Source organism: Sciurus vulgaris, assembly GCF_902686455.1.
Source record: "Sciurus vulgaris genome assembly, chromosome: 1".
NCBI lineage: Eukaryota > Metazoa > Chordata > Mammalia > Rodentia > Sciuridae > Sciurus > Sciurus vulgaris.
The window spans coordinates 180252536-180278573 of record NC_136461.1 but is presented as its reverse complement, the minus strand read 5'-3'; the positions used below and the strand labels follow the sequence as shown (position 1 = coordinate 180278573).

Sequence of the window (26038 nt, the reverse complement as noted above, 5' to 3'; positions counted from 1 at the left end):
TTACTTTTATAAGGCAATAACCAACAAAATTGCCAACCATATTAAGATACGGATCATCTCTAGTGCTCTCTCCATGAAGTTCCCTCCTGCCCCTTAGTCATCCCTCAACCCCCAGTAGTCTGATGACCTTTCAGCTAATTTTGCTCTTTTGAACTTGATTTAAATGGAATTACATAATATGTACTCTTTTGTGCCTGGCCTCTTTTATTTGTATGCCTGAGAGATTCATCCACGTTGTTGCCTGTTCCTAATCTTTCTTTTTTGTTGCTATATTATTGGGAATTTTATTAATATTCCCAAATTTATCCATTCATTCTCCTGCAGATGGGCATTCAAGTCATTCTGGATATGAATATTCTGGTGTAGAGATTAATAATGTTGGTTTAAGCTTTAAAAGATTCCAAAATAAATGCTCAATATATGTCACTTCTTTCCTTCTATTATATTGAAGTAAGAGTGGAAATGGATGCTGTATATACTACACAGAATGAAACTACAGATATTCAAAATCAAGTTCACTTTTAATCAAGACATGCCATGTATACTTTCAATCATTATACATGTTATGTTCATGCATAATAAACTTATATCACATAAACAACCACAAACATTAACCAAATGGATAACAAAAACTAATTCCTTTAAAAATCACATTTTAGCATCTGCTCTATATTTTCTAATATCTCAAGGGGAGATTAATTCAGTCAACAAGAAAAACTGATATTGTCAACCTATCAACCATCCAAGTCAAGGCATATAAAATGAGATAATTTAACTTTAATGGATTGATCTAAATGGAGTTCCATAGTTTATCAATATTTATGTGGCCAATTAAGTAAGTTCATTAAATTTGAGCACATAAAAACATTATGTTTATATTATTTATAACATTAGCACCAGCTTATCTCCCTAACATTATTATTGATAAATTCATGTCAAGATAATGCTTAGGTCTGAAACTTAGAAAAGACCGCTAATTTGCCTGGATGTGTTCAATGAGTGTTATACCTTCTCCATGCAGGAGATGAAATTAAAATGAATCAAATATGAAATAAAAGTTTTAATAAAAATTAACAGAACAGCAGTTAATATTATTTCCTTCTCTGATATAATATTACTCCTTCCTAAAATAAATATTCTCAAATACACTGAATAAAATCATCTATTGCTGCTGGGTTGCTCTTCCAGTATTTTAAATCAAAAGCAAAGTAACAAAAGCTACTGCCAGATTCATTCTCAACCCTTAAAAAAAATTCCTCTTTTGTATAAAGATCACTTGTACTTAATACTACCATAGTTAAAAATTCATACAAAGTAAAAAAAAAAATTAATGGAATCTTCATATTTTTCTTCTTACCTCCCATTCTCTGGCTGCTGCTTGACTAGTAGAATCCTCATTTGTTTCAGACTCTTCAATCTTTTTTACTACTATAAACCCAGGTTCTCTAGTATATTCACCAGTATCTTCTGCATATATTTCTGGACTCCATTGAATGAAGAAGGCATATAAGTGGTCTGTCCTGTTAGAAAAAGGGAGTATTAATATAACTACTATTCTGTGCTATTAGGTTACAAAATTATACTTGTGAAATATCTTGATAAAATCCAAAGACTTAAAATATATACAAAATATACTGTGCTGCATATAAAAAGTTCACTATTGGAAAAACATTACCTTAAAAACAATTTCTTTGGCTATATTCTGTCAAGCTATTTTGAAAAACTACATTGAGGAGAATTCTTTTTGACTAGTTTGAATGTGATATAGTAATATTTTTCCTTCTTAAAGATACTAGTGATGGAAAAGAAACTTGAATCTATAATTTTGACCTAATTCACACAATGATCTAAGATTAAAATACAAGTAAACAATTTACTAGCTACTTATTTTGAAACCTGGATATTGTATGGAAGTTTTCCAAGTTAACAGAAATTAATGTCCTCCTTAACTTTTAAATTATATCAGGAACACATACTTAATTATTGGTTTAGGGATAGAAGATCTAGTCTTTAGAATCTCTGGTTCCCCTTTCCAATGTTTTGTTACCTATAATAAAACAGGCTGTTGAATTTCTTAAGAAACACATTTAAAGGTCAAATATGCATTTTAAGTATCTGTGTTTTCTTGGCTTCAATTAGCATAAATAACTGAAAATCGATTATAAAACTTCCCACTCACATATAACAATCAATAAAAATAATTATGGAAATTATATATTCAATCTAATGATTTTTTAAAAATTGTCATGTAACACTTAATATATAAAAGTGCATTTTTTGTCTTCCAGATAATTTGTGCCTATCAAAAGCAATTTTCATTAAGTTGTTCATAATAAAGCTTAGAATTCTAGTAAAACTAATTTTTAATGAACATTAGCCAAGATGCAAGGACAATATTAAAACAAAATTCCATGGACAAACTAAAATGTAACAAGAATAAAGAGAAAAACTAAATTTTTATGTTAGCATAACTAAATGTAATTAAAATTTTCATTGGAGTCATTTCAATATGATGAGCAAATTTGATTATCTGGTCTATCCCTTTTAATTATTCAAGAATTATATGAAACATACCATAAAGTTTATTTACTGTAACCACATTTTGTTGAAGGCATACTCATTGTTCTGTATATTTGGTGGGGGGTAAGGGAAACAGGCAGAACTTTATCATTGTAACCCAAAAAAGCAGTACTATTCAAAGCAACACGTAGGCTTTTCTAAGAAATACAGGGACACTTAAGATAGTTCTAAGGAAATTAATTTCTTTAACTTTTATTTCGCTCTTCTCATACTAATCTGCCTAGGAACTATACAATAAACAGAGTGTACAGATTTCCCTGTTCTCTGTTTTTGCTAAAATGCTTTTTCTAATTTGTAAAAGAAAGGCATATCATCATCCATTTAGACTTTTACAATGGTATATGCCTTAAAGCATAAACACTTCCAGGATTCCCGAGGCTGGTATTGAAGCATGGAGTATTATAAGACTAGGTAATAATTCCTTCTGTACACCCAGTTGTTTCTAATCCACTGATTTCCACGAAACTGAAGGAGTTTTCAATGGAGTTGCTCACGCTTGATCACTAAAACTGATTGTGATAAAGTATGATGAAGTAATTTTTGGAACATAATAGAAATAACTTGAAAGAACTGAATGACATTATAAATAAAAATACTCCAGTGTTAGTGACTTTTACATAAACAAAGCTTCTTTTTAGTACTTGGAAGAAAAATAAAAAAGGGAAGAACCGATGCTGAATCCTTCCACATCCTTTCAATGAACAATCTTCATCAATAGATGTCTGATTACTGCAATTGCTGTGACTGTATTTTCTGTCATGATGCATCAAACCAAAGCAGACTAACTTCTAAGCTTCCAAGTAGGGTAAAACCTTATGCCTTTTATTATTTTGAAAGCAGTAATGGAAAGTTATAAAATAAATGCAATTTCAGTATACATATATGCAGATATGTAAATGCCTAAGTATATGTAGTTCATTGCAAAGAATAACAACAAAGGATAAAAATACCTCATAAGAGATTTTGTGAGGCAGCAAAATGGAAAATACAAATTTAAAGCTAAAAAATAATGATGCAATTTTTAACTAATTAAAGAAGAGTATGTAAGGTTTTTTTTTTTTTTTTTTTTTTGTGGTGCTGAGTATTGAACCCAGGGCCTTGTGCTTGACAGGCAAGCACTCTACAAACTGAGCTATATGCCCAGCCCCCATAAGGGTTTTTAAGTGGATTATAACAAATGGCAAACTATTAGGATGTTTAGTTTCTATTGGATATATAGTATTTAAAATATGAACTTAACAGTTTAACTTAAAATATCAATATTTACTACTCACTAACAGACATACTTTTTCTAAAAAAATATATTTTTTAAGTTGTTGATGGACCTTTCTTTTATTTATTTACTTATTTATTTATATATGGTGCTGAGAATCAAACCCTGTGCCTCACACATGCTAGACAAACACTCTACCACTGAGCTACAACCCCAGCCCCAGACATATTTTTAATTATTTAAATTTATAATGAAGAAATTCACTGTGCTCTAATGAACATAAAACAGCTTGAAAATCACCATATCCTTTTAGTAGCTAGTTTAGTGTCATGTATATAGAAAATATTCAATATATTTGAGGCAATTTCAATAAAGGGATTCTAATTCTAGATCATTATTTGCTTTCAGGTAAAGGCCACATCAGTAAATTCTGATGAACCTTCATGTCTAAGATATTTTAAAGAACACTTATTTTGCCACTAAAACTGGGTACATAGTCACAATTTTTTACAATAAAGTCCAAAGACCTAATTTAAAATGGGATAAAGTGTATAAAGCAGGAGTTAAATGACTTTAAATAGCCTAAATGTAAACTTTTAATTAGAAACTGTACTTTTCACAGTACATTATCACTGCTATTGTGGTATACAAAATAAATTTAATTCATGAAATCAATGTTTTCAAGCTTTTGTTTTTATGTTATTCTACTTACCTTTCTTGTGGCACTGCAAACCAATATTCGTGTTTCTTATCTCTTTGTGCATACTGTTGCATTGTAGCACTTGCTTGGGACACAAATGTTTTCCTCATTGGTTTTCCAACTCTGAGACATAAAAACTTATGTAATCTATGTCTTCTCTTTTCCTTTAAAAGTGCAGAACCTAGAAGTGAGAGCCAAATATTATTTATTCAACCCTCATGTATCACGTAACTTAGATTAAGTAATTTTACCTTCCAACTTCAGACTAATTACAGAATAAAAACTCATTTTACTGTTGCCCAATATTCAAAATGCACTAGCAGAAGACCTGTTATTCAGTTGAATTAACTTAAGTAACTTGTATTTTTTTCCCCAATTAAGTTAAAATCACAGATACAGCAATACCGAGTTAATAAAGTGAAATTATGTTTATGGAAATGCAAAACTTCAGGAAATTCTTAATTTTTGTTTATAACTGCTATGCAAAAGTAATTACATATACATTTATAATTTCTTGCATATATTCTATTAGTCTTTAGAATGGCATCTAAATAAGTTTGCAGAATTTTTTCAGACTTTAATATTATAGACAAAAGTTGAATAAGTTTTTGAAGCTTTTACATACATATGAAGTGTGATAAAACAATTAACAATATGCTAGATTCAGTCATTATTTGGACAGTTAATAAAGCCTGAATAATCTTTAACTTTCCCTACCAAATACGCAAATATAAAGTATCTGCATTAATCAGGAATCTGAACATTAATTAGCTTGCTAAGGCACCATACTGTGAAGGACAGTGCACTTACACAGATTTGGGTACCTTTTGGCTTTTTTTGTGTGTACAACTACACAAAGTACGTGGTTTTTCTTCGGTGTACTATTGTATGAAGTACATAATCTATTTGAGCCTCAATATTTACATCTGGTTAGAAGGAGGAACTATAAGTATTCTTCCCACAGTTGTATTTCTCAGGTTGTATTTATTATATAGTTTTATTACAAAGTCAAAAAATCAAAAACTTTTAATATTTCCCTATTGTAGAGTATCAAATTACTTAAAATATTTAAAACTAATTTCATGATACAAAAAAGAAAACAAATGGCAACCTTCCACAGATTCTATGAACACCTACCAATTTTTTTCCTTTTAGTATCCATCTGGTTATAAAAGGATCTTCTCCATTAATTATCCTAATCCCCACAACAATCCTATTAACAGATTATTACTATTCAACAGAACCCATTATTTTATCTTTTTCAAAGGCTTCAAAATATAGCAAAAATCGGATATAAAGATATTCAAATAAAGATATTCACATAAGCAAATTTACACCAAAGACAGTAAATGTCTTAATATAAATTGCTAATAATAACTGAGTGTCTTAACAATATGGAAGTGGTTGAATAAACCATACGGCTATTAAAACCATGTTTTTGAAGAATTATAACATAGAAATATTCATGACAAAAATGTCAAGTGAAAAATGCAGGATACAATACTATATATATAGTGTAATCCTGATTTCAAATAAAGAAATCTATATGTATAGATACATATAGACATCAACATTATGCACACACACATAAGCATATAAATACATATAAAGATTGCTAAGAGAGACAAATATGCCAAATGTTAATGATCATCTCTTGGTGATAAATCCCAAGTAATTTTTATAAATTGTCTAATAGCTTCCTATATGTGTCACATATATTCCTTAATAAATATTATTTCTAAATAAAAATATTATAGAGGAGGAAATAATCCCTGATTTTAGTCAATCTTTTACAGAACATCCTTCAACTAAATGTATTTTTTAATATTCTAATAAATATAATCCTTAGGTCTTTAGGGTATCTCAACTATATGATGCAAGGAATATTCAGTATTTTAAAAACTGAAACAAATCATTATGCACTGTGAGTGGGAACATAAAATGGTGTAGCCTCTATGAAAAATAGGTGGTTCTACAAAGAATTAAACACAGAGTTCATATGATCCAGTAAATTCATTTCTGGGTATATGCTCCAAAAAAACAAAAGGAGACTCAAACAGATATTTGTACACCAATTTTCACAGAAATGTTATTCAAAATGGCTAAAAGGAAGATATAACCCAAGTTGATAAACAGAATCTGGCATAAACACACAATTGAATACTAATTACTAAGCTTTAAAGGTAGAGAGTTCTAACATATGCTCTAACATACATGAATGTTTAAGGCATTCTGCTAAGTCAAATGATCCAGACACAAAAAAATAAATATTGCATGATTTCACTTAAATGAAGTACCTAGAGTAGTCAAAAGTAGAGTGAAGTAAGAAAGTAGAACTGTGGTAGCCAACAGTTATGAGAAGGTGAGAATGGCCATTTACTATATTTAGTAGGTAGAGTTTCAGTTTGGGAAGATGAAATGTTCTGGAAATGGATGCTGATGATGGATTTGCAACAGTATGAATGTGCCTAATGTCACTAAACTGCAGACTAAAAAATGGTTAAAATAGTAAATCTTATGTATATTTTACCACAATCAAAAAACAGTTAAAATGGTAAATTTTACTTCATGTATATTTTAGCAAAATTTCAAATAATATATGTAAATTCATTGATCTGGGATCAGTATTTCAATGGGATTAATTAAAACTAGAAATATTTGCTGTTAGCTGAATTTGTAGCCCATTTAACCCATAATGCATTAAGTATAAACATAGTATATTAGGAGACTGTTTTGTAATTTTCATAAATATATAGTACCAAAAAACAGAACTGAAAGAGAGTATGTTTTAATTTATCCTGTTTTTTTTTTTTTTTTAAGGAAAACATTTAATAGGATGATGATTAAACTTCTGGACACTTGGAAAACTTCTCGGAATAGATTTTTTTATACCCAATTGTACTTTTTAAAAGAAAGATGAGATTACAACTTTGGTAAGAATAAATTCCAACTAAAATATATGTGTAATGATAAAAGACATACTAAGAACTAAAAGAGAATATGGAATAAAGTTATTACAAAGCTTTTGTGCACTTCCAAAAAACAAAGTGATTAAGAAAGAGAGAATGCAGTCAATAATGTTAAAACATGGTACAAAAGATTCTCATTTTGTGTACCTGTATCTGTGGGATAAAAAAAGACAGCAGATACTAAAATTTGTCTCCAGAGTAAAGTCAATCAAGGGCTACTTGATTATCTTTTCAGACTGGCCTCAGATAGCAGTGTTTGAGTAAGAAGAAGAGACAACGTGCAATAAAATGAACTAACTTCATAAGCTCCTTAATGCTTACCTTCTATATGCCCATCAGCAGATATAATTTTATGCTTGATTTCTTTCTGTGACACCTGTTGAATATTTTCCCTTTGCTCTTTCATTTGTTGCATGGTATGAGTTTTCCACAGTTTGCGTAACTCTTCTACCTCTGTCTCTGAGTCCTGATTTTGCTCCTTTCCTTGTTTGCCTTTGTCAACAATTTGCTTTTGTTTAAATTCTGTTGTTTCTCCATAAGGCATATTTTCTTTTCCACCCTCTTCTTGGTGCAGTGAATTCTCATGACGAAAAACATCCTCGGTTACGTGACCTTTTATACTTGTGCTTTGTTCTTTAAGGACTGATAATTCTTGAAGGTCATCTGTAACTTTATCTCCCTTAGTGGACATCTCAAGATTATTTAAATCAGTTTCATGAGATAAAGCCCCAACTTCATTTGTAGAATGTTCAGTATTGGATTTTGAATGACCAAGAGTATTAGTAGACTCTGATTTGGCTGTTAAACATTCTACTTCAATCTGATGGACAGTTTGCACAGATTCTGATGACGCACCAGATGACTTATCATGTCGCAGCTGATCTGAAGAAATAAGCTCCTCTCGTATAGGAGAGAGTTCTGATTCCGTGAACACATCTTCAGAAAGAGACTCCTCAGTACTCCGAGGAGCAGTGCTGGCACTATCATTACCTGCATCACGGATTCTTGAGTCCATTTCCTCAGTATTAATTCCTGTTTTCTTTGAATGGCAGAAGTCCTTTCCTGATAACTGATCTAGTTCTCTGTCATTAAACAAAGTTAAAAATTATGAGACTTTAAAAACTGTCTTTTATTTTCCACTAACTGAATAATTAATAACACTGAAGAAGTTTTTCAAAGAAGATAAAATATACATCTCAACAGAATACAAAAATTTGATTTACTCATAAAGAGAATTTTTCATCAACTGCTTAAGATTTGAAAAACAATAATGTAAGATTTCCTTGCAAGTAATCAAAGAAAGTTTGATAGCATTACTCTGGATGAAGCTATAATTTTAAACTAATATTTACTCATTGATGGAATACAGAAAATAAGCTTCAAAAAGTTTTCAATTAAAATGCTAAATCTTTTAATAAAGTAAGAATACATCTGATTTGTTATATACACACAGCTCTTGTTTACATTCAAATAGAGATTAAATTAAAATATAAGGCTCAAATGGAAGGTTTAAAACCACCTCAACAGAACTGAGGCAACTATTTTCAGGAAATCTTCAAGCTAATAACTCTAAATAGCAGTTGAAAGAGAACTTGTTCAGGTAAATAATTTAGATGTTAGATAAATGAAAGGTTCATAACTGGGTCTAGTTTTACTTATTGCCATTTGGCTAAACACTTAATGTTCAAGGGTTATAGTTTAAGTTCTGGAAAAAAGTAAGTAACATCTGTTTCATGAAATGGAGATTGATGGTTATAAATATCTTGTGGTAAATGGAAACTTGAGTTCTTAGTGGATACGGTATTAACATTTAAAAATATACAGTTGGAGAACAATGTAAAAACATGGAAAAGACTAGAAAGACAACAGAAAAATAGTTCTTTCAGTGGATGATAAAGCTGAGCAACTTTTTATCTCATTCTGCTTTCTTGCATTTATCAAATTATCTTTTAAGTCTGTATAATTTTTATAACTAGGATGGGTAAAATTAAAAATATTATTTAGTTGAAGTTCAATTTATATCTCTGCCTCTGTTGTACTAGAGTCACCTTTTAAGAAACAAGCATCTAATTTGTGTTATTTAATACACAATAGTGTCATCTACTGGTGTTTCACTTAAACTGCATCTATAAGATCTTGGAACTAGACACAAGTTTTGAGAAATCTTATTGGTACATTTAACAGAATTATATGAGACTCTCAGGTAAGAGATAAAAATAAGAACCTAATAGTAAATACATTTAGGTTAAGTGCTATACTCTTCAGAGTTAACATGTTTAAAGACTAAACATTTATGCCAATGATGCTGCTACTTTTCAAATACAGTTTCAGACAGTATCTTTGAAATCAACTTTCCAGACAGTATTAAAAAAAAAAAGACAAATCTTTCAACCCATATTTGCTACATATGACATTATTCTGAAAATAGTGTCACGCTTTATTTACCTGACTGGTGCCAAATATTCTGTTTTATTAACCTATATGGCAAATTTAAGGATACTTCTTTTCTGAGGAACTTTTAAAAAAATGTTTGAATTTAATGCATAGTTTTTTCAGGTCATACTCCAAATGACAAAACAGTGAATTAAAAGGAAAAAAGAGAGTGAACATCCTTGTAGATTGGGCAGATTGTTCAGAATGAGATAATCCTGAAGTATTATAAAACAAATGGAAAGTACGGCAACAAAGAATCTCGCCAATTATTGCATATCCCCAGATATAACCTTCCTCTTTCTCTTTGAATCTATTCTTCACATTTTCTCCTGTTTCATTCTGCCACCCACCCTCAATAATCCTTATTTGCTGAATGTGACTTTGAATAATGATCTACAAACATAACTAATAGCAGAGGATAATGACACCTTCTAGGAATTATCTGTGTCTATAAAGATTAATTTATCAAGCCAAAATAATACATGTGGTTTAGAAGGTATATTGATAGTGAATTTTCCAAGACATTTTTAATTCTATCACACATATCCTAACAACTTGTGTAGTCTTACTCAGAGATAAAAATAATTGCTATTTTCTCCTTTGTAAATTGTTCTGCCCAAGAGCTAATTTTGAAACAGCCAGCATCACCCCTGTGAGTTCATAAAGGAATGGAAATATCAGTATTAGTTAAAGTGAAGCCAGTTTTCAAACCGTTGCCAAAGACATGGAACTACAGAGAGGTTCTTTTCTATTAAATGTTTTCCTCTTCATTTCTCCTTTTTTGTCTATAGTCCTATATTTTATCATCATCTCCTTTTATTTCTTGTTCCTCTTTTTCTCTCTGGTCACTAATTCAGTCAGCCTATTACTTTCAAAGGCTAGGTCACCCCCATGTTTTCGATATACACAAATCCCTTGAACAGTATATTACAAGGCTGATGTTTCCTATTAATCCAACTTTTAAGTTTTCTCCTTCATATTTTATATTTTTGTGTGGTAGAAGAGTACAAACAAACAAATTATTGTTAAAATATAAAACTGTTCTGATTATAGCAATGTCCGGTCTCTATTCACATGGCCTCTCCCATATCTTGCACCTGACTCACTCACTTCTGGCCTTTTGAAGAAAATTTAAAAACTATCTCTAACAATGATTACTCACAGAGGTAAGTTAGAATTCTAGATACTGCACCTAAATAAAAAGAACTGATAAACATTAAATGAAATGAGTACTATAGGTAACTTTTCAAATATTTGCCTCTCTGATCAAATATACAAACATAAATCTAACATAATTCCTAACTATTCATGGTTAAGAATAATAGTTTTAATATTATACATATTTTTGTTTCATTACTGATAAAATGAAAAGTAGGTATAAAAACTATTAAATATTGTTAAGAGTATTAGAACAGAATTCACTATCTAGAGGTAAAAAAAAATGTAAGTGAGCAAAAATTCCTTTCTTACATGGGTAAGGATTCCTTTATTTTGCTATCCAAAATTTCTTTGTACATTGCAGCTGACATCACCTCTTCCATTGGACACATGATGCCATATTCCTCACAGCCATTCTCTTGAACCAAAGGGTCATTTTTATGTGGATCAAACATTATATTATTTGGAGTAACTAGCAGCACACCACTGACTGTACCCTAATATGAAAAAAGAAAATAACATTTAATTTTCAAAGTTTAAAATTTCAGAAAGTATTCTAGCAATGTTAATTGTCTTATGACATTAGGCTATCTCTCTCTCTCTCTCTCTCTCTCTCTCTCTCTTACACACACACACACACACACACACAAATGGAATCATATATATGACTCAAGACTATGGAAATCTCATGAAGGCATTTTAAATGACTATCCATTTTTCCCAATAAATTCTGCCCTTTAACAGAGGTAGAATACAAAGAATATACTCCACATAAAATAATCAAGCCAGGAATTAATTCTGCAAACTCAGCAAAATACTGTATTATTTTGTATCAGAAAAAATAATTTCAGTAATGTAAGAAGGGACTGTAAAGTCCTTCAAGGCACAAGGCTATGTTTAACCTTAATATTAATATTTCTTCCTGTGCTATTCCCTCACTGCAAGTACCAAATATAGTTTAATGTATACAGTGCAGATGCTATCAAATCATGTGACAGTTTAATCCACTATAAAAAACAAAGAACATAATTTCTTTAAATTATCTTTAAAAAAAAAAAACACTGTCTTTCTCTTGATTCTGTTACTTCCAAGTTATGTAACCTTGGGAAGCAGTGGCTTTGGGTCTATTTCTTCACTTATAAAATTAGGTAAATTGATGACCTCTAAAGTACACAACAATTATTTTTAATTTCACCATGAAATGATATGAAATTTCAAATGCATTTATATAAACACTGCTATAAATCTGCAGTATACCCTCTTTTTATAAACTAAGGTTCATAGGCAGTTGATCCCATTAATGTTAGTTAACAATATTTATCAAATACTTCATATGTATCACACTTCATATACATGTTGTTCATTTGATCTTCATAATCATAGTTCTGATGGGTAGAATCATTTCTATTAGATTGACAGGAAGCCTAAGACTGAGAGAAACAAGACAAGTTGTCCTAAACAAGCAAAATTCAAAATCTAGATAGTCTGAAATTTTTACTATATTCTTTTGGCATATGAGTTACAAACAACAATCACTCCAAATCGAGTATGAAATATTCTTTATTCCTATATATTTTTAAACTTTCATTCTATTGTAGTCTATATGAGTAAAATTGAAGAGCCAGAAAGAATCTAAAAATCCTACAGTTACTTCAAGGTTGTCTTCCTTTATTCTGAGCTATTAAGGAAAAGAAAAACAAATCTTGGTTGATTTAGTATCATACCCTTCTTCCAAGTCCATATTCAGTTCTTTGATCTTACCTGACTTAACTTTAAGGACATAAAAATTAAATTATGGAAAACACTGAAACACTGTCATTAAGAATGACCAGTGCAAAACTAAGAAAAAAAAATCATACAACAACAAAAAATACTACTGAATATGGTCATCCAAGAACAAGTGTGGGGGGGAAGTGACTGTATATATTAAAGATAATTAGATATTTTTTCATTCATTATCATTTATAGTAACTGCATGTAATATTGTAGAGAAGAGAATGTGCGGACACATTTTGGAGGATAAAAGGGATCAAACTGAAACTAAATAGCACTTCTTTTAGTCCAGGCCATGAACCACCTAAGTAATCAGTAATTTTATATAAAACACAGATTATTTAATTTTTTGGGGGGGGCTGAGGGGGGTACCAGGGATTGAATTCAGGAGCACTCAACCACTAAACCACATCCTTAGTCCTATTTTGTATTTTATTTAGAGACAGGGTCTCACTGAGTTGCTTACTGCCTCGCTTTTGCTGAGGCTGGCTTTGAACTCTCAATCCTCCTGCCTCAGTCTCCCAAGCCACTGAAATTACAGGCGTGCCCCACTTCGCCTAGCTTATTTACTTTTGATAAATATTTTATTTAGATTCATATACATTAATTTGTAGTTTTGGAGCACATGCTGACTCAAGTCAATTAGAGATAGTAAAGTATGTTGGAGGAACCATTTATATTGCAAGGTATACCCAAGGAACAGATGATCAAGACTACAGTAAAATGTAAAAAGCCTTAAAGTTTTCTAATGTTTCATAGCTTCTTTTCTCTTACCTTCTGTAAATTAAATTATTTCAGAAATGAAACCAAGCAATCAACCAAAACTAAATCAAATTTCAGACTCTCTCAAAAATTTTAGGTCATTCTTAATTTTATATTCACTGATTTTATCCAATTATTTGGTTCACTAGCATACCATTAAATTTATCTTTCATCTTAAGGGCACTTTCACAAAGATAATGCTAACTAGCTACACTACAATAAAAGGCCCAGTGTAATGATAATTCTTTTAATTGTCCATGCACATAATTACTACTCTCAAAAACTGTGCTTCTACTTTTTAGATTAGAAGGGGTTTGATCCCCTTTCTCACTAGATGAATCAATCTGCTAAAGATAAATTTTCAGGAATCCACACTTATATGGCTATTACTAAAAGCATGCACTGATGAATTCTTCAAGCTTTCTTCCCTTGGCTACATAATCAAGGTTTCCATGTAGTTGGGGCTTTTTGAGGCAATCTGTCACATGTCTTTCTATATAAATCAAGAGTTAACCATGAGAAACATTTCTGCAGCATACAATTCATAAAACTCTCTCAAGAAAGTAACATGAAATTCATTTGACCAAGATCTAGTCTAAAATCATAAACTCACACAAATGCATTCCCTTTCAATCAGTTTTAAAATACTGTTTCAAAATCCCTGGCATTCATTCATCAGCATGATATTAAGATTTGTGAGCAAGAAATTTCCAATTAAGTATCTTTTTGATACACATGACTTTTATAAACTTCAGATTACTCTGTAGTATTGACAATTTTTCACTTCCTTATGTGTAACTCCCTGGCTAATCTTTTAAGGAGAAATTATTTCTATTAGAATAAAAAGTCTACCTACAAGAAAAAAGTTACCATTTATAATAATTCTATAAATACTAAAAGATAAAAAGACTATGATTTAGGAACCCATCCCAGTAAACAGAAAAGTGTACACTGATTTTTTTTAAGTCCACAATAATTTAATCATGATAGTTATTTTGATAAATTTCCATTATTTTATGTGAATAAGTTTACTATAATCTGTAGGAAGATGAAAGAAATGACAAATTGCAAGATAAATAACATCATGCTTACTTTCCTCTATGCATTATAATAAGCAGATCCAGACTCCACAAGAGATTACATTACAAAAACATCAAGATGCAGACTATTTTGGCTATTCTTAATCCTGCCAGTGACTTTATCTTTTTTATTCAGATACTTGCAAATTAACTTCTGCTTCAAGTCAAGTCCCTTCAAGCTTTTGAACAAGTACTTATTACTAACTATGCATAGAGCAACTACCCAAGGATGAGAAAGGTGCACTCAAAAGAAGCAAACACAACCCCCAGAGTCCACAGAGTCAGGAATACTTCATATCCTCCTTAACCAGAGCGGGGACGCGGGGAAGCTTTGTATATACAGGGTCTCAGAATATTCTGAAGGGTAGTGTCTCAATAAGGGGGAAAATTAGTTACACATTTAAGACTGCAGAGGTGTTAGCTAAAAAAACAAACAACAAAAGAACTTTAAAATAGAGCAGGATAGGATTGTTTACAAGAATTAACCATGTTCAGAAAAAGTACAAAAATATGTACAGGAATACAAATGAATCCAAAATTCAACAAAATTAAAAAAAAAAAAATAGTCATGGAAAGAAATAGAAAAAAAAAAAAATGACCCACAATGAAAAGAAAAATCAATTAAGAGAAACAGATCCTGAAGTGAAAGAGAGAAAAGAAAAAAAATTAGTAGGAAAAATATTAGAACAATTATTCTAATGATATTCTAGAATAGAGAAAAACAATGGTGCATGTGGAATGGTGGGGATATGGAAAATATGTGATCTCGTTTAGACTTAGAGATAAGAATTATAAGGTTGAGATGAAAATTACTTTGGATAGAAATAATAACAGATTATACATTGTTAGAAAAATATTAGTTAATTTTAAGATAGAGCAATTAGGCTGGGTACAGTGGTGTACATCTGTAATACCAGCAACTCAGGAGGCTAAGGCGGCAGATCCCAAATTGGAGGTCAGTCACTTAGCAATATCCTGCCTCAAAATAAACAATAAAAAGGGTGGGAGATATGGGAGATTTAATCCCCAGTAATGTAGGGAGAAAAATATATAGCAATTAAAATTATACAAATGAAAAGACAGGAAAGATGTGAAAAGAGTTTCAGGGACCTCTGAGAAAACAGTGCCTAATTGGAGTTCTCAAAGAAGGGAAAAGATGGAAAAGATATTTGAAGAAATATAGCCAAAAATATTTCCAAATCTGACATAAGCTACAAATCCACACATTACCAGAAGCTAAATTAAGCCAAAACAAAATAAATATGAAAAAAGACATATCATAATCAAATTGTTCAAAATTAGTAATAAAGAGAACATTTTATGTATAATCAAAGAGAAAATACAAAGTTTCTTTCACAAAATACCAAATATAGAAACAAAGAAGACTTCTCTTTGGAAAACTGCAAGCCAGAAAATAGCAGAATTCTAACTTTAAAGTTCTGAAAGAAAAAGAAAACCTTGTCAACCTAAAATTCTGTACTTATAGTATCTTCCAAAAATAAATGCCAAAGAATACATCTGGAAAAGCAAAGAAGCATGTAAGAAAATGCTTAACATGATATGCCATATGGAATTCCCATTGATGATGAGCTAATATAGAGAAATACATGCTACAGGTCTTTTAGTATGACTAAAATCTAAAATAACTAAAAACACTGAATGTGGAAAAGATGTAGAGCAATAGGAATTCCCCCATTCATAGGATACAAAATGGTACAGGCCCACTAGAAGACAGTTCAACAATTTCTAACTAAGCTAAACATAATCTTATACCATCCTGCAGTCATGTTCCTTGGCATTAACCCAAATCAGGTACAATATTACATCTATAGAAATTGGCACATGAACAATTAATTACAACAGCTTTATTCATAAGTGTAAAACTTGGAAGCAACTAGGATGTTCTTTAATAGGGAAAATGGATAAATAAACTGTAATATAACAGCACAATGGAATGTTATTCAGCAATAAAAAGAAATGTAATGTCAAGCTGAAAAAGACAAGGAGGAATCTTAAATGCATCTTGCTAAGTATTGGCTAAGAAGTCAATCTGAAATCCTACAATCATATTATTTAATTTCAAATACATGGCACCCTATAAAAGACAAAACTACGGAGATGGTAAAAAGATAGTTACTAGGGGTTCATGGGGAATAAAGAGAAGGAGGGATAAATAGATGACACACAGGGGATTTTCAGAGCAATGAAACTACTCTGTAATATGGCAATGGTGGATACATGTCATTATACATTTGTAAAAGCCTATAGAATGTGCAGAACACAAGACTCAATCCTGTAGACTATGGACTTCATAATTACTAGTTCATCAATTTTAATAAATATAGCACACAAAAACAAGATGTTAATAATAGAGGAAACTGAGGGGAGGGCATTGCTCTACAAAATAGTATATTAATTTTTTTAAAAATCAACAGGACAAAAAAGGATACAGTTGCAGAAAATAAATGGACTAAATTCTTTTTTTAAAAAGGTTTATATACACTCAATTTTGAAAAGATGCATAAATATGATAGTATCATTTTAAAAAAGAGAAAACACTTTTTTTAGACATTCAAACACTGAAAAAAATTTATCACCAGTTGAATTGCACCATAAAAAATTTAAAAGAAGTCCTCAGGTACAAGGAAAAATGATACCAGACTAAAATCTAGATCTATTTAAAGGGATGAAAAGCACAGAGAACGAAAAATAAGTGGATAGATATAATAGATTTTTCCTTATTTTTTAAATTAACTTTTTAAAGCAAATATAACAATGCACTTGGAGTTTAAAACAAGTAGAAATATAAGGTAGAACAATAACAGCACACAGGTTGTGGGGAAAGGCATGAAAGTACAGTTGTCCCTTAACATCACAAGTCTGAACTTCGAAATTCTCTTATGAGAAAATTTTTTTTGGCGATTCATGATAATTTGAAAAGACTTGCAGATGAACTGTGTAGTCTAGATACCAAAAAATTAAGAACAACTATATCATGAATGCATAAAATATTTGAATATAATAGTCTATTATTTACTACTACAATATACAGGAACCTTATAAGAGTTAAAATTTTACCAAAATTTACATAAATGCTTAACAAATAATACACAGCACCATTTGTACTGAAGAAAAATGGAAAGATGCAGCATTAAATCATGAGTATAAAATTAACTGCAGTACATATATAGTACCCTAATACTTTTGTAGCCATCTTCTCCTATTGCTATTATGGTGGGCTCAATTGTTGAGGTTATCTGCTTAAAACACCGACAATCTAACAAAACAGGTAAAAGATCTCTACAATGAAAATTACAGAACACTAAAGGAAAAAAACTGAAGAAGACATTAGAAGATGGATAGATCTCCCATGTTCTTGGACAGGCAGAATTAATATTGTCAAAATGGCCACACTATCAAAGTGTGACAGATTCAATGCAATTACCATTTAAATTTCAATGACATTTTTCTAGAAATAGACAATGTAGTCATGAAATTCACTGGAAAAATAAGAGGCCTAGAATACTCAAAGCAATCATTAGCTAGAAAAGCAGAACAGGAGACATACAAAACCAGATCTTAAATTATACTACAGAGCTATAGTAACAAAAACAGCATAGTACTGGCACCAAAACAGGCAGGAAGATGAACGGGATAGAAAACACAGAGACAAACCCACATAAATACAGTAAATCTCATACGAGACAAAGGCACAAAAGCATACATTGGAGAAATGACAGACTCTTCAACAAATGATGTTGGGAAAACTGGAAATCCATATGTAGGAGAATAAAATTTAACCCCTATCTCTCACCTTGCACAAAATTCAACTCAAAATGGATCAAAGACCTAGGTATTAGACCAGAAACCCTGCACCTACTAGAAGAAAAAAAATAGGCCTAACACTCAAACTTAGGAATTAACTTCCTTAAATCACAAAAAGTAAAATAAATCAATAAATAGGATGGTATCAAACTAAAAAGCCTCTTCACAGCAAAGGATACAATCAAGAGCATGAAGAGATAGAGCCTACAAGATGGAGAAAATCTTTGCCACCCACCCATCAGACAGTGTTAGTTTCCAGGATATACAAAGAACTCAGAAAACAAACAAACCCACAAATAAACCAATCAATAAATGGGCAAAGAAACAAAACATACACTTCTCAAAAGAAGAAATATAAACAGTCAATAAATATAAGAAAAACTGTTCAACATCTCTAGCAATTACAGAAATGCAAATTAAAACTACACTGAGATTTCATCTCACTCCAACCATAATGGCAATTATCAAGAATACAAGTAACAACATTGGCAAGGACGTGGGGGGAAGGGTACACTCATACATTGTTGGTGGGGTCAAAAATTGGTGCAACCACTATGGAAAGCAGTATGGAGATTCCTCAAAAACTAGGAATGGAACCACCATTTGACCCAATTTTCCCACTCCTTGATATATATCCAAAGGAATTAAAATATGGCTACAGTGATGCAGCCATATCAATGTATACAGCAGCACAATTCACAAAAGCTAAGCTATGGAACCAACCTAAGTGCCCTTTAACAGATGAATGGATAAAAAAAATGTGGTTTATGTACACAACAGACTACTACTCAGCCAGAAAGAAGAATGACTATTTGCTGGTAAATGGACGGATCTGGAGATTATCATGGTAATGAAATAAGCCAATCCCCAAAAAACCAAAGGTCAAATGATCTCTCTGATATGTGGATGCTAATCCACAACAAGGGGGGCAGACAGTAATACAGTGGAGTAGACAAAGGGAAATGGAAGGAAGGCAGGGGGTTGAGAATAGGAAAAATAATGAATGAATCTGACAAAACTTTTCTATGTACACATATGTATATACCTAAGTGAATTTCACCATGGTGTACATTTATAATTATAATAAGATATTTTCCATGCTTGTATAAATATGTCAAAATAGATTCTACTGTCATACAGAACCAATAAAAAAAAAAAAACTATGAGACACTAATCATCTTGAGTTGAGTAGCTGTCTCTTCAATAAATTATGTCAGTAAAAAGTGATCTCTTGCAGTTCTCTCACTTGTTTTACAGTATATAATACATATAACACACAAAATATGTGTTAATCAACAGCTTATGTCACTGGCATGGCTTCCAGTTATTAAAAGGCTATTAGTAGTTAAATTTTTGAGGAGTCAAAAGTTATAGTGAATTTTCAACTGCATGGGGAGAAGCAGGTGCTCCTAACTCCCATGTTATTCAAAGGTCAACTGTATACTTTTATAAGGTTCTTATATCAAATGTAAACTGATTTAATGTTATTTATACTAGATTATGACATATTAAAGATATATACTGTAAATTCTAAATCACTAACAAAACAGTGTGACAGGTAATAAGCCAACAAAGGAGATAAAATGAAATTATAAAGTACTCAGTGCAAAAGAAAGCAGAAAAAGAAGACAGATGGGACAAATAGAAAATAAATAGCAAGATAATAAATTTAAATCTACTCATAGCAAGAGTCACACTAAATTAAAAGGCAGAGATTACCTAGGGAAGCAAGATCCACTTGCTTGCTACCTACAGAAACTCACTTTACTAAAAACAGGCTGGTTGGGGGCGGTGGCACGTGCCTATAATCCCAGCAACTCAGAAGGCTGAGGCAGGAGAATCAAGAGTTTAAAGCCAACCTCAGCAATTTAGTGAGGACCTAAGCAACTCAGTGAGATACCATCTCTAAATATAATACAAAAAGGGCTGAGGATGTGGTTCAGTAGTTAAGCACCCCTGGGTTCAATCCCTGGTAACAAAAATAGATAAATAAAAACTTAGGCTGGAAGTTAAAGAAAAAAAATGGAAAAAGATAAAACATGTTAGCACTTATCGAAAGGAAGCTGAGGCAGCTATATATATAATACTAGTAGGTTTCACAGCCAAAAATACTATCGACAATATAAAGAGGGCCTTTCATAATTATAAACAATTCAATTCAGCAAGTCAATATAAAATTCCTAAACATTTCTGCACCTAATAGCAGAGTTTCAAAACATATATACACACACCCCAAAAGAAAACTGATTGAACTAAAAGGAGAAGAGACAAATAAACCGATTACAGTGAGATATTTCTATATCTTTTTGACAAGAGGTGATGGAAAAAATAGAAAATCAGTAGGAATACTTAGGAACAATGCCATCACCCAACTTAACTGACATTTATAAAATATTCTACCTACAGAAGAATACATATTTTTCCAAGTGCACACTTAACATTTCACAAGATAAACTGTATCCTGGACCTTAAAACAGGTCTCAATAAATTAAGCCTTCAAATAGTAGTATACTCTCCGATGGCATGGAATGAAGTAAGAAATTAGTAACAGATACACCGAAAATTCCCAAATATTTGGAAATTAAAAGACTGAAATGTTCGATGGGGCAAAGAAGAAATCAAGAGAAAATATTTTTAACTGAATTAAGTATACTCCGTATTTAGATTTTTGGATGCAGCTAAAAGACTACTAGGGAAATTTATGCACTAAATGTTTGTATTTCAAACACAGTTCATGAATTCTGAATATAAAGTAATGATTCTCATGTGTGACTTGAAAAGTCAAGTATCAAGTTACAGTCATTTTCCAAGTAAAACCTGGAATTTATTTTTCAATTCTGTACTGATTTATAATAACTTCTTTGAATACTGGAAGTTTTCCCTTGGAAAGCAGTCAGGTATGGTAGATAAAACAGATTCAAACTATGAATTCTGGCCATAATGGAGAAACCTTGGACCTAGTAACCTTTTCTGATTTTTTTTTTTTTCCTGTGATGAAGGAATAGGATCACCTATTTCACAAATTGTTCTGAATTGATAAATTAATTAATACACCTCAAGTAGTTCTGAAATACAGTAGGTACTCAATAAATAGTTATCTTCCCATTTCTGTGGTACCTTAATTAGAAAAATTAGCATTTCAAATAGTACCCATTAATGATCTTGATATGGTTTGGATGTGAGGTGTCCCCCAAAAGCTCACATGTGAGACAATGCAAGAAGGTTCACAGAAGGAATGAGTGGGTTGTAAGAGTCTTAACCCAGTGAATTAATCCCAATAGGGATTAACTGAGTGGTAACTGAAGTGGTGGGGTGTGGCTGGAGGAGGTGGGAATTGGGCTGTGGCTTTGGGTATATATTTGTATCTGGAGAGTGGAGTCTCTTCTCTGCTTCCTGATCAAGATATGAGCTTCTTCCCTCTGCCACACTCTTGCCATGAACTTCTGCTTCATTTGAGGAATGGAACCAGCATTCTGTGGACTAAGACCTCTGAAACTACAAGCCCTCAAATAAACTTTTCCTCCCCTAAAATCGTTCTGTTTTGGTCTTTAGGTCACGATGGCAAAAAAGCTGAGTAATACAGACCTTTTTCTTGCATGCTTTTTGATATATTCCAGGAACATTAAATTAACTGGCCTTATAGTGAATTTATTTGTACCCTGTTACCTTTAACAATTATAATAGGCCACCAGACTCTAAGTTATGTGAAAGGACCATGCTGACTCAAACTAGGAGTTATCACAAATGCCTTTGCTAATGTTGTAATGTCATTTGCTAATGTTGGTAAGAAAAAAATGTAATTGACAAACTATCATGCTGCAGTTAATAAATGAGGCATAATTAAAAATTTTCTCTAAAATGTCATCCATTACCTTGCCACTGGTGATATATTTGCAATTAATTTTAAGAAATTTCTCAGTAAATGCTTCTTCTTCCTCAGAAGTTGAAGATACCACTCGTGCAGGTCGAATACCAGAAAAAGTTGAGGAAGGAGTTGCTTCTTTTGGATGGACTACATCAGTATTCTTTAAAAAAGAAAAAAGGTACTTTATAACACTAAATAATAAGCACATTATTAAAGTCAAATGAACAGTTTTCCCCAATGTATTGTTCCTTCTCTTTACATTCTGGAGGTTAGTCCAAAATGTTCTTATATAAAAACATTATAATAGTGTTGTTTATGAAAACAACAGTAAGATCTCAAATACAATTTAAACATACATTTTTAGGATTTCTTAACAGGGAAATATTTGTGTAGGTATATAGCTATACCCACACATGCACATATACAAAATATGTAAACGAACACATGCATCATCTGGAAAACATTAAAAACTACATCACTTATACTCCATATCCCCACCAGCACCCACAGTCAGACATTTATGAATTAAAATGCTGGTCTTCATAAGATTACATAATACCCATGAGGTTTTGGGAGTAGTTAAAAGGTGAACAACTGGTATTTGCTGCCTAAATACACAGCAAAACCACTTCATTAGAATACTATTAAATTTCAAACTATAAAAGTTTAGTTAGATCACAGTTTAAGAATTTTCGTGCCATAGACCATTTGCGCAGAGCAGCCTATGAATGTCTTCTCACAATGTTACTGAATGGTTCAAATAAAATGTAAAATTCAAGAGAAAATCATTATATTGATACACAGTTATCAAAACATTTTAAAAACCAAATTGGAAATATAGTAGTATACATGTTTCTTAATTACTACACTAATAAGACCTAATTATAATATGTGGTAATTATAATGCTGAATATAATTGTTCAATGACTGAAAATCACATTTTGTGATATTTACAATAATAGAGTAATCTGAAAATATCTGTGTATTATATTGAGGATAATGTCACAGGTATGCCTGTTATTACATAGCTTGTCATTTGTATTCTTATTTATTCATATTCTTAATGTTTTGGGGGGTGGAGGATAGCAGTGATGAACTTGGCACTCAACCACTGAGCAACATCCCCAGCCCTATTTTGTATTTTATTTAGAGTCAGGGTTCTCACTGAGTTGCTTAGTGCCTAGTTTTGCTGAAGCTAGCTTTGAACTCTTGAGCCACTGGGATAACAGGCATGTACCACCATACCCAGCCTCATATTCTTAGTTTTAAAAAAATGTCTGACTACACTTAAAAATTTAATATCCAAGTTCAATGACCCTTTAAATTATTACCCACAATTTTCCCACACAGATATTCAATATTCACTTGAACACTGTAGGAAGGCTAAACAGATGCCCTTTAACCTTTTTACAAATATGTCCATAGAGGGATTTAATGCTTCATTAATAAATGTAACTGCCTTATAAACAGTTTTCATAGTAGCAATATACTTCCCAGGTGTGAGTTAAAATCTGTCACTCTGTAACTTCAACCTAATAGTTTTAATTTGGCTTTCAAAAATAACAAACAAGACTGTCTTCTCTTCAGTCTCACAGACTGTGAGATATTGGAAAAGAGAGCAAACCTTAACACAACTTTTTCTAAAGTAATGAAGAAACCTTACTCCTTCAACCCATATATGGCAGACTTTTTAAAGGAAATTTACACTTAACTAAATTCTATAACTTGCCAAATGAGTAAGATGAAGCTGAGATGCAAATCCATGTTGCCAGCACATGCACCAGTAAGTTTAACTGTTATACTATAAACCTTCCCTTCCAAATCTTCCATCAAATGACTGCAAATATGCCAAGAGAAAAATAGCTCAGGTAGAACCACCAGAAAGGTCCACTGCAAGCTGGCAAAAAGCTATCAACACATTTTATGATTGCTCAATTACTTCCAAATTAACAATATTATTACGTACTATGTAACTCCATTCACAAGATAGATAGATATCCGAAGGTACATTATCAAATTCAAATTTTTTTGCTTCCTTAAATGAAAATAAACTGCACTAAACAACATGCTCTCCAAGGTTCCTTAAAAGGATGTAATTCTATAACTCAGTGTTTCTAACAATTTTGACTTTTCAGGGTAATGCTATTAAATAGAATACATGAGTTAGCTTGCAAATGTTCAAAATACAGCATAAGAGATCATTTCTTTCAGAAAGGTCAAAGTTGCCCAAAGGAATTATTATCAGACCTTACTACAACTTACATAAATTTACATTATGCAGTGTATCAGTATATCAATGTAGCTAGTATTGACTGGTACTTATACATGTGATACTTAATAAAATAGTTTGAGGCTCAGTTGAGGGCTTTCTTACAATTCTCTGTGTACTTTTGTTTTAGCCAACAGAGAAGGAAAGGTTCTTAAAAATATATACATATAAATATCTATCTAGGCTCAATACTGCCCCAAACATTCAAGTGTGAAAAACCAAAGTATTCCTGGGACAAATTATTGAAAAAGCTAAATCAGAGTTATTTTTCATGCACTGACTACACATTAAGTATAATTTATATAGTATTATCATAAGTCATTACCATAAACTATTAACTCCAAATTCTTCACTTGTCTTCTTGCCTTGGCTTTATTGTGTTTTTGCCCCTTTGTGGTTGAAAATTTATAGAAATGTTCTCTAGTAACACCAAGGTAATACACAGGAAGTTTGAGGTTTGAGGAGGAAAAGCCATAAAGGCAGAAATACCAACATTTGTAGCTATTTCATGCAACAGATATATGGTAAATAATTAAAAGAAAATGTTTACTCTTAAAGCAATGTATGTTAATTTCTTTGTTTGATCTACTATATGAGTACCATTTACTTCCTATACATTACGCATAACCATATCTTTCAGAATTTATTTACATTCAATTTCTTAGAATCAAGAAGTTGAGAATGCTCAAAATCAAAACCCAAAATAATACAAAAAAAAAAAAGAAATAAAAAAATATAATTTTAACAACACCCTCCGCGTTATACAAGAGGCTTTGGATCTGGCTCTGAGCTTTCTAACAACCAGGTTGAATGCAAAGCAGGATCAATTTTTACTTCTAATTATAGAAATGATGCTTCTTTCCAGAATCTAGAAGAAAACTGTCACTCAGTACTTCAATCATTTCTTGTGATATTACAAAAATACAGGAATTTCTTCCAAATAAAGAATTAATCTCTTAAAAATCTAAATAAATAAAGCCCTATTATAAAGTTCTATATTATCAGATATTAACCATAAAATTTTGTTCTGAAAATTTAAGACCAAGGTATGATTAGGGCGTAATCTACTGAAGGTACACAATAAACTATAATTCCCAAATAAGTTGTTGGATTTAAAATAAGCTAAAAGCTTCAAATTGAACTATATATATAATATGTATTATATATTACATAATTTATGTATTATTCATGCATTTGTATGGGTATCTATATTTATATAACTTTATTATAATATATAAGCTTTACATTTAATAAAGTATATATAAGTTGCATTTATTCAGATATTAGGATTTAATTTTAAAATATTAAAGTTAAAATTCTAATTTTTATAGTATTAAAAATAGGTAAAATACATTTTGATATATTTTTAAAATAGTAGATATTACTATTTACAAAATTAAGTTTAGAAGTAC

At 31.2% G+C, this 26038-nt stretch overlaps 1 protein-coding gene across 7 annotated transcripts in view; it reads right to left on the bottom strand.

The window, feature by feature from the left end:
* Positions 1–26038, bottom strand: part of OXR1 (oxidation resistance 1) — a 431786-nt gene that overhangs the window by 33315 nt on the left and 372433 nt on the right. For all 7 annotated transcript variants that reach the window (XM_079105185.1, XM_079105187.1, XM_079105190.1 and 4 more), the window contains 5 exons: positions 22365–22517; positions 11366–11550; positions 7784–8544; positions 4506–4674; positions 1358–1520 (listed from right to left, as the gene is read on the bottom strand). In XM_079105185.1, coding sequence (XP_078961311.1) covers positions 1358–1520; positions 4506–4674; positions 7784–8544; positions 11366–11550; positions 22365–22517 — 1431 coding nt within the window. The remainder of the gene's footprint in view (positions 1–1357; positions 1521–4505; positions 4675–7783; positions 8545–11365; positions 11551–22364; positions 22518–26038) is intronic.